The sequence below is a fragment of the Panthera uncia genome, chromosome D4 (genome assembly GCF_023721935.1).
Source record: "Panthera uncia isolate 11264 chromosome D4, Puncia_PCG_1.0, whole genome shotgun sequence".
Classification (NCBI taxonomy): Eukaryota; Metazoa; Chordata; class Mammalia; order Carnivora; family Felidae; genus Panthera; species Panthera uncia.
In genome coordinates, this window is record NC_064807.1 from 86,825,844 (window position 1) to 86,836,055 (window position 10,212).

General features: G+C 46.9%; 1 protein-coding gene across 11 annotated transcripts in view; it reads left to right on the top strand.

The window, feature by feature from the left end:
- The window catches only part of PRRC2B (proline rich coiled-coil 2B), a 64,947-nt gene that overhangs the window by 19,413 nt on the left and 35,322 nt on the right, over nucleotides 1-10,212 (top strand). For 10 of the 11 annotated variants that reach the window (XM_049630486.1, XM_049630543.1, XM_049630521.1 and 7 more), the window contains 4 exons: nucleotides 750-991; nucleotides 1,456-1,577; nucleotides 2,338-2,480; nucleotides 7,674-7,764. In XM_049630486.1, the coding sequence (XP_049486443.1) occupies nucleotides 750-991; nucleotides 1,456-1,577; nucleotides 2,338-2,480; nucleotides 7,674-7,764 (598 nt within the window). The remainder of the gene's footprint in view (nucleotides 1-749; nucleotides 992-1,455; nucleotides 1,578-2,337; nucleotides 2,481-7,673; nucleotides 7,765-10,212) is intronic. The other variant, XM_049630540.1, reaches the window with a different exon arrangement.

Below are 10,212 nucleotides of genomic sequence, written 5' to 3' on the forward strand. Positions count from 1 at the left end.
CATCTTAGAAAGGTCGATAGGTGGGAAGGTTTTAATCTGTGACCTGTAGGAGAGCCCTGTGGGCTGGAGCGGGACCAAGTCGGGTGAAGGCCTGGTGGGTAGGGCCCCAGACCCTTTCACGCCCCCACTTGGAGGGAGAGGGGCTCTGCTTCATATGACCTGGGGAGTCTGTGTGACCAGAGATGTCACCTTGAATCAGAGTCGAAACACGTCAGGACTTACTCCAGTTCTAAAGATTTCATTTTTAAGTAATCTCTACACCCAGAGTGGGGCTCAGACTCACAGCCCTGAGGTGAAGAGTTGCACGCTCCTCTAGCCAGGTACCGTAGGACTCGGTCCAGTTTTAACGTAAAGGCCAGTGCTGCTCCTGACGGGTCAGTGATCGTGGGAGAGATGGCCCAACGCTGTTTCATCCGGGCTGTCCTGATTTCTTTGGGGTGGTCGATCTGTGGGTGTGCGTGGTTTATATTCACCCACGAAGACCGCGTCTCGCTTCTACCTGCCTTCTCTGTGAGTGGACCTTATTTTGTGTTTCTCTTTACGCCCGACTTCCCGCAGCAAGTTCATACTCGTTGGCCAGGTGTCCGTCCTCCACCTTCCGTGACAGATTCGACCACTTGACTCGACTCTGCACTTTTGGGGCTTTTGTTTTTGGTGAATGAGGGGGTCCCTTGACCTTCAGACCCTCATACAATCCCTCCTCCCCCCCTCCTCTTTCCTTTCCCCTTTTGCCCCCTTTCGATTTCCAGATGTGACAAGCTGGAGGGAGGGCGGTGGGCGAAACATAATTTCTGCCACGTCTCTGAGCGCCTCCCCGACTGAGCTGGGCAGCAGGAACTCGAGTGCGGGAGACGGAGCCCCCTCCTCGGCATGTACCAGCGATTCTAAGGACCCCTCTCTCCGCCCGGCTCAGCCTGTCCGCAAAGGGGCTTCACAGTTCATGGGAAATGTATACCACCCACCTACATACCATGACATGCTTCCTGCTTTTGTAAGTTTTCAGAGTGTGCATATTTTTTTTTCCCATGGAGTCGGATTGCTTGCGAAGGCAGAACCTACTCTAAGTGGTTGAATATCCACCTCGGTTCCCCCTCCCAGTGTCTTTGCCCCAATATACCCTGCCTTGGAAGTGCCCGTTACTTCTGCGTTTGCTCTCCCCCTTTTCAGATCTTAAGGGTCTTCGGCTTCTTTCCCTGGTGATGTAGATACTGTTTCAGCCTTGGTTCTTTAGAAAAAGGAGAGGCAGGCATTGCCCTGGACACCACAAGTCCCCAGGTTCACTTACTGATGGCAGGAAACAGATGGGGGAGATGGTGGTAGGATTAACTGGGAAGTTCCAAGACTTGCCTGTCTCTTTCTCCCATTTTCTATTTTTCCCAAACAAATTCGAGTGCAAGGGGAACTTAGAATTTGAGCCATTACCGGAAAATCCTGTTCATTGATGTTATGTTTCAGATGTGTTCGCCACAGTCATCAGAGAACCAGGGTACCGTGGAACGAGGACCTTTCCCCCTCCCCCAGCTCCGTCTTGAGCCCCGTGTCCCTTTTAGACAGTTCCAGATGAATGACCAAGATGGGTAAGGCTACTGCATTAATAGTCCCGTGTGTAGAAATTGCCCCCGGTGGTTGTATTGCACAACATCGTGGGCTCATGTGCGAAGGTGTCTTGTCTCCTGGAGACTCTGAAAACCAACTCAGAGCTCAGAGTCCTGGAGACTCTGAAAGCCAACTCAGAGCTCCAGGGTGTGTGGGGTGGCTGGGATCTGGAGCTAGACGAGCTTGTATTATGATCGCGAGTTCTTGACAGAGTTGGAAGTTTTGGCGTGTGTTTGTGGCTGCTATGCGAGGCGTTAGTGCCGAGTGTATAAAACTGCGGAATGAGGCGATACTCTCTGGGACGTATTTGTTCGGTGTAGGTTTCTTTTATCTTTTCATTATTAGTTTTTTTTTAACTTTTTTAAGTTCCTTCATTTATTTGGAGAGACAGAGACCATGCGAGTGGGGGAGGGGTAGAGAAAGAGGGAGACGGAATCCCAAGCAGGCTCCGCACTGCCAGCGCAGAGCCCGATGTGGGGCTCAAACCCGCGAAACCGAGAGATCACGACCTGACCCGAAACCAAGAGTCGGACGCTTAACCGACTGAGCCCCCCCCCCCCCCCAAGGCGCCCCCGTTAGAAGTTTTTTTTTTCTTTTTTTCCCTTAAAAGAGAGGATTTAAATATTAAATGCAACCATGAACCTTTGCAATGTGGGACATATTTTTGGAAAAGTATTGGCTTTTGCTGCCATCTGTGCACTTGACACGAGGCCAGATCTTTACTCTTCTCGCCCTCATCAGAAAAGAAAGCAGGCTGGGAACGACTCGGCCCATCCGCCCGCTGAGGCAGCTGGTGGGACGGGCGCCGCGGCCCACGATCATCAACGCGGAAAACCTGAAGGGCCTGGACGACCTGGACGCCGACGCCGACGACGGCTGGGCAGGTGGGTTGTGGGGCTTTCAGGGTCGGGGTCGCCTCTGCTTTCCAGGGCTGAAGGCCCCCCGGCAGCAAGGTGTGCGTCCCTCAGCCAGCCACCTCGCCAGTGGTGACTTCCTCTCTGAGCACTGACTCCTGTTGGCCTTTGGTCTTGATCTCAGATCCATGGGAGATTTTGTTAACTTGCCAAAAAGACTTTTTGGAATGGGAAAGTTAAACAGAACTGTAAATGGGGTAATGAACCCCCAGCTTCCCATCACCTAGCTTCAACAACTACCATGCCCCGTCTGCCAACCTGATGATTTTCTCTTAAAATCCTTTTTATTTGCGTTCACGTACATGTGAATTCCGTTGACAGGTGCCCATTTTAATGATGCAGTTTTGACAAACGGATACATGTGTGCCGAATGTCCCCCCTCCCCCCCCCCCCCCCCCCCCCCCCCCCCCCCCCCAACTCCCTGCTCCCACCCCAGGGCCTCCCCTCTCCTGAGGGGAGTTCCTATCGAATAGTACATTCATTCATTCGGTACCCAGGAGTGAATTGTTAGGTCAGAGGGAAGGTGTGTGATCGGGCCTGTGAGACCCACCTAAACCTTTCTCCACGGTGGCTGTGGGGAACGCGGGTCCCCTGTATCCTCACGACGCTTCCACGTGATTAGTCTTTTTAATTTTAGCCCTTCTGGTGGGTGTGTAGTGGTGTCTCATTGTGCATTTCATTTGCATTTTGCTGATGACTAATGCTGATGAATAAGTTTTCTTGTGTGATTTGGCAACTGGTAGATTTTCTCGTTTCTTCGAGCGGTAGGTTACAAGTAAGTCATGGGTACGAGTCCTTGGCCACTTACTTTTTACAAATGTTTCCCCCATTGCTTGTCTTGTTGGTTCATTTTTTTTTTTTAGCACTGTTTTGATGAGTTTTTTTATTTTGATGAAGGTTAATTTGTAAGTTTATGTTTTCTATGGTTGTTTCTTTTGCGTCCTATCTGAAAATCTTCGTCTCTCCTTGACAGCAAAGATATTCCCTTATTTTCTATAGTTTCAACTCTTGTTTTGGGGTCTGTGATTTACGTGAAATTAACTCTTGTACATAAGATGGAGTTGGGGCTCGTTTTAATCCGTCAGGATATCTGGTTCCGCACCATTTGTTGGGAGAACTTTCCTCTGCCTATTGAATTGCTTTGGCACCTGCCAAAAATCAATTGACCAGATAAGTGTGGGTCTATTTCTGGACGCTGTTTGTGTCCTGGATGTATTGATTCATTCATGCCACCACCACACTGTCGCTCTATAGTAAGTCTTAAAGTTCAGGTAGCATAAGCTTTCTGGCCTTGTTCCCTTTCATGTTATTTGACTGTAAGGTCTTTTCATTCCCGTATAAATTTAGGATCAGCCTGTCAGTATTTACAAAAAGCCTAGAGGCATTTTGGGTAGGACAGCGTCGAATGTATTTCTGGATAGATGATACCTTGGATCTCCCATCCAGGAACTTGGGTGAATCTCTGACTTTCTTCAGTTCTGTTTCAGTTTTCAGCGTTGGAGGTCTTGAACATCTTCTGTTGAGTTTATTCCTAAGTAGTTGATGTTGTTTGGATGCTGCTGTAAATGGCATGATTTTTTTTTTAAGTGTAATTTATTTCTTATGTTTGGTGTTCCTATAGATAATACAGTTGATTTTTGTGTGTGGACCTTGTTGTAGGCACTTTGCTGAATACGCTCTTTAGTTTTACTAGTTTCTGTTGATTTCTTAGAATTTCTAAGATTTTTTTTTTTTTTTTTTTTTTTTTAGAGGGAAAGAGCGAGAGAGTGCACACACCACATAAGTGGGGAAGGAGGAGAGGGAGGGAGAGAATCCCAAGCAGCCTCCACACTCAGTGTGGAGCCCACGTGGGGCTCTAGTTCCCGTGACCTGAACTGAAATCAAGACTTGCATGCTTAACCAACTGAGCCACCCAGACACCCCCATTTCTTAGAATTTTCTACATAAACCATCATGTTGTCTATAACTAGGGATGGTTTTATGTTTCTTTTTCAGATTATATGCCTTTTATTTCTTTTTTCCTTTTTTTTTTTTTTTTTTGAACGTTTGTTTTTGAGAAAGAGAGTGGGAGGGGGGCAGAGAGAGAGAGAGGGAGACAGAACGCGAAGCAGGCTCCAGGCTCCGAGCTGTCAGCACAGAGCCTGCCGTGGGGCTCGAACCCACGAACTGTGAGATCATGACCTGAGCCTCAGCTTAACCGACTGAGCCACCCAGGCGCCCCCTACCTTTGATTTCTTGCCTAAATGCTGTGTGGTACTTCAGTACAGGGTTGTTTCAAGTTCTTTGTTCCTGCTCTGGTGGAGAAAGCATTTAGTGTTTCACCATTAAATCTGATGTCAGCTGTAAGGTTTGGGTGTTCTTTATCAGATTGAGGGTTTCCTTGTATTTCTGGCTTGCTGAATGTTTTCTAAATCACGAATGGGTATTGAATTTTGTTAAATAAATTTTCCTGTGCTGTGATTATAAGGTTTTTCTCCTTTATTTTGGTAATCTGGTGGATTGCTTTTTTCTTTCTTTCTTTCTTTGTTTCTTTGTTTGTTTGTTTCTTTCTCCTTCCTTCCTTCCTTCCTTCCTTTTATGTACATGAGCAGAGAAGAGGAGAGAGAGAGAGAGAGAGAGAGAGAGAGAGAGAGAAAGAATATTCCAAGCAGGCTCCCTGCTCAGCATTGAGTCTGATGCTGGGCTCAGTCCCACGACCCTGGGATCATGACCTGAGCCGAAATCAAGAGTTAGATGCTCAACCTACTGAGCCACCCAGGTGCCCTGCACCAACTGATTTTTTTAATGCTAAACCAACCTTGCATTCCTAGGCTAAGCTACACCTTTTTGTATACCTAGATTCAATGTGCTGATATTTTATTAAGGTTCTTGGCCTCCATGTCCATGGTGGATATTGGTCTATAATAATTTTCTTTTTTTTTAAATTTCTTTGTTGGGCTCATAAGATGAGTTGGAAAATGTTCCTTCTCTACTTTCTGAAAGAGTTTCTGTAAGTTTGGGATTATTTCTCCCATAAATGCTTGATAGAATTCACCAGTGAAATAACCTGGCGCTGGTATTTTCTTTGTGGTGACATTTGTGATAATAAATTTAATTTCTATGAGTAGTTAATGGGGCTGCTCAGATTCCCTTTGTTGTTTTGTGTCAATATTGGTACGTTGTGTTTTTCAAGGGATTTATTTGTTCTTTGTGATTGAATTTATTGGTATAAAGTTGATAGCAATTCCTTTTCTTTCTGATGTCTGTAAGTTCTGTAGTGATGGACTTCTTTCTTTCTCATTAATTGGGTAATCTGTATTCTTCTTTTTCTTACTTATGCCAAGGGCTTATTGGTTTTATTAATCTTTTACTAAAAGGCAGTTTTGGGCTTTCATTTTCTCCATTGTTGGATTGTTTCTATTTCATTTTATCTGTTCATTTTAATTATTGGGGCTCTCTAGATTTCTAATTTAATTCCATTATAGTCAGAGAGCATGCACTGTATGATTTCAGTTCTTTTCAGCTTACTGAGACTTGTTTTATGATCAGAACATGATCTTTCTTCATGAATATTCCAAGTGCGTTTGAAAAGAATGCGTATTCTACGGTTGTTGATTATTACATTCTGTAAATCTCAATTTAGTCACTATCAAGGTTGTGGAATGTGTCTTTCAGACCTTACGTAGTTACTGATGTTTTTGTATGATCCTCTCAGACAATGAAGCAGTAAATTCTCCACTGTGACTGTGGATTTATCTGTTTCTCCCTTTAATTCTATCAGTTTCTGCTGCATTGATTTCAAAGCTATTGTTGGGCATATGCACATTTATAATTTTTATGAGTCGACACATTGACCCTTGGTATTGTTTGCAGATGTCCTTTATCATTGGAAGTGCTTCTTGGAGTGTGTCTTGTCCTATGTTACTACTGCTCTGGTGTTACTGTGTAAACGGTGTGTCTTTTTTCTTTAATCCTTTTCCTTTCAACCCATTTGTGGTTGTATTTCAACGGATGATCTAGACAGCATATAGTTGCCCTTGCTTTTTCATTAAATCTGCTTTGTCATTGTATTGGGCTTTTTGCCTTTTTATAAGATACAGTGCATATAACAAATTTCATATACCATAACATGTACCTTTTAAAGTCTGCAATTCATTGATCTTTAGTATATTGACAAGTTTGTGCAACCATTTCCACTGTCCAGTTCGACAACATTCTCATCAGCCACAGAAGAAGTGTTGTATCATTAACCGTCACTCTCACTTACCCCCCAGCCCCGCACACAGCCTCTGGCAACCACTGAGCTACTTTCTATCTCTGTGGTTTTGCTTATTCTGGACATTTCATATAAATGGAAGCACCGGTATAGAATGTGGCCTTTCACGTCTGGCTTCTCTCACTGAGCTTGTTTTTCAAGGTTTGTCTTGTTGAGGGGGTGTGTCTGCATTCATTTTTTTTTTTTTTTTTAATGTTTATTTATTTTTGAGAGTTAGACAAAGCACGAGTGGGAGAGGGGCAGAGAGAGAGGGAGACACAGAATTGGAAGCAGGCCCCAGGCTCTGCGCTGTCAGCACCGAGCCCGATGCGGGGCTTGAACTCACGAACCACAAGATCATGACCTGAGCTGAAGTCGGTCACCCGGCTGACGGAGCCACCCAGGCGCCCCTGTCTGCATTCATTTTTGTGGCCAAAGTACCATTCCCCTGTGTGGATCTCCCACAGTGTGTGTGCCCACTTGCCAGCTGATGGGCACTTTCTGCCCCTGAGCTGCTCAGGCCGGGGAGTGCCCTAGGGCACAAGCAGCAGCCCACGAATCACGCTGGCCAAGCCTCTGTGTTGCCAGATGGATCTGGGTCCTGTCTGGTTTTTGCCTGCTTTCTTTCGTTCACCCTTCTGCACCTTCCAATATAATTCCAAAATACTTTGTCCAGATTTAAGAACTGTCCTCTGTGGGAAGGTTAATCTGACGGGGCCGCCTTGCTGTCACCCGAAGCCGGTGCTGTCCCTCACTTGATCCGCAGTGTCTGTCTGGTGGTTGCGGTTGGCTGGGTGGCCCTCCTCGTCAGCTGGGCCAGGACGAGCTCCGACCGGAGGAAGCCCCCCCCCACCCCTCGCCCCGTGTGGCGCTCTTGGCGCTGCTGAGTCTTGGCTTTGCCCGTTCTCCCTGGCCCTCCCTGGTTACAGGTCTTCATGAGGAAGTGGACTACTCCGAGAAACTGAAGTTCAGTGATGATGAAGAGGAAGAGGAAGTTGGGAAGGACGGCAGGCCCAAGTGGTAAGGATGCCCCCCAGCCCTGCTCGTGGCACCGCGCCCCGGGGCTTGACCGCGGCTGGAGGTGCACGCATCAGTGCCGGTCAGCGTGCCAGGCGCATTGCCTCGTCGCCCCAGCAGCCTCACTGGGGCAGATTTGGTTTCCATTCTGCGGGTGGCACAGCCGTGCGGGACGGGAGCCAGGGCGCGCTGGCCGGGTGGCTGGCGGGCCGGCTGAGTCCTGGTGGTTTCAGCCGCTGTGCCGGTGTCCCCCTGAGTGTGTGTGTATACGCCGCTTGTTCCACAGATCACTTCTGTGGGTGTGGTGCCCGGAAGGGTTTCTCTAGCCAAGCACGTTTGGGAAACCACCGGGGTTCAACTTACCCCTTTACTCCGGGGTTGTGCGTGCTAGAGTGCACATCAGGGATCTTGGGAGAAGCACCGGACGGGGGATACGAGATTTCCGGAGCTTCCTCGACCCCTTCGGTCTTCCCTTTTCTGGGTCATTTTGTTGGGTTCATTTTACTTATGACGCCTTTTGCAAAATCACTGCATTGTAGTCTCGTCCCTCTAGTTTTTGTCATAATAGATTGATTGTAGAGTGATTGGCTAGGACTTTTTATTTTTAGTTATTTACTTATTTTAAGTTTATTTATTTTGAGCTGGAACATGAACAAGGGAGGGGCAGAGAAAGAGGGAGAGAGAGAGAGAATCCTAAGCGGGCCCTGCACTGTCAGCATGGAGGCCGATGTGGGGCTCGAACTCACAAACTGTGAGATCATGACCTGAGCCGAAACCAAGAATCGGATGCTTAGCCGCCTGAGCCACCCAGGCGCCCTATTTTTATTATTTTTGGAGTAAATTCCATCCCTAACGCGGGGCTCGAACTCCCAGTCCTGAGATCAAGAGTCACACTTTGTATGCACTGAACCAGCCAGGTGTCCATGGCTAGTACTTTTTTTTTTTTAATTTTTAATTTTTTTATTTTTTTTTAATTTTTGAGACAGAGAGAGACAGAGCATGAGCAAGGGAGGGGCAGAGAGAGAGGGAGACACAGAATCGGAAGCAGGCTCCGGGCTCTGAGCTGTCATCACAGAGCCGGACGCGGGGCTCAGACTCACAGAGTGTGAGATCATGACCTGAGCTGAAGTCGGACCTCGACCGACTGAGCCGCCCAGGCGCCTCTGGTTCTTTTTAAATAGTACCTACAGCTGCATTAATTTGCTTTTTATTTATTTATGTTGAATACCAGCAAATATGGATGCTTTCTTTTGTATGGAATTGCCTATGTTCTTTGCATATTTATTAGACTTAATGTATTTCCTTTAAAATGTGATCAATGTTATATATTGTTTAGGTATTAATGCTTCGCTGTTTTTCCTTAAAAAAATTATTTTTTAATGTTTATTTTTGAGAGAGAGAGAAAGAGAGAGACAGAACCCAAGTAGAGGAGGGGCAGGGAAAGAGGGAGACACAGAATCCGAAATAGGCTCCAGGCTCCAAGCCCTGACATGGGGCTTAAACTCACAAACTGTAAGATCATGACCTGAGCTGAAGTCAGACGCTCAACTGACTGAGCCACCCAGGCACCCCTTGATGTTTTTCCTTTTGTCTGTTTTATTGTCTATAACTGAATGTTCAGAGGGCCAAGTTTGCGAGCCTTGGGTTTTTTTTTTTGTTTGTTTTTGGTTTTTTTTGGTTATTCGATGTTCCTCCCTTCAAAGCTGTTCTAGAGGGAGCTGGTAGTGACCTTCTGCTAGTTTTTCACTGATACACAAACAGTTAACTATTTGAGGCTTCTCTAATTTATTTTAACGCTGTGTGATTTTAACTGAAGTTTTAGACGCACTTGGGAAATATCTTGTGGGTCAGTTCTTGGAACACTAAGCTCAGAAGGAATTGTGAGCAAGCATTTAAATCAAAAGCAAAGACATAAAATATTACAGACTTCTGGAATAGTAGGACACTCTGTTCCTTGTCTCTTTCGGTTGATGTGAATTGAATATTCAACCGAAAGAGTTAGGCATGGATTTGGACGCAGCTTTGCTAATGTGACCAAGGACATCTCAAATTGAGAATCCCCAAACCACCCCCCGCCCCCACCCCACCCTGCTGAACCTGATCTTTCTACGGTGTTCTTTGAGCTGGTTGTGAGTCTCCTCCTCCAAGCTCCCAGGTCTTCCTTACATCTTGTCTCCCCACCTGTGACGGCTTCCGGACACTTCCCTGGATCCCAGCCCTTCCCGCTCACCGTCTCTGGGTCGCTGGGACCTCATCCTTTCTTTTCCAGACCGCTCAGAGGTTAGCCAGCTCGCCTCCTTCCTTCACACTGTGCCCTTGTCATCTTTCCTGGGGGGTCGGGAGCCTCGTGTGGTTTCCGCGCCTTTCAAGGTGAAGGCAGTAGTCACTAGCACTTAGTGCCCTGCCGTGACCTCAGCCACCTCCGCGGCCTCATCCCCCCCCCCCCCCCCC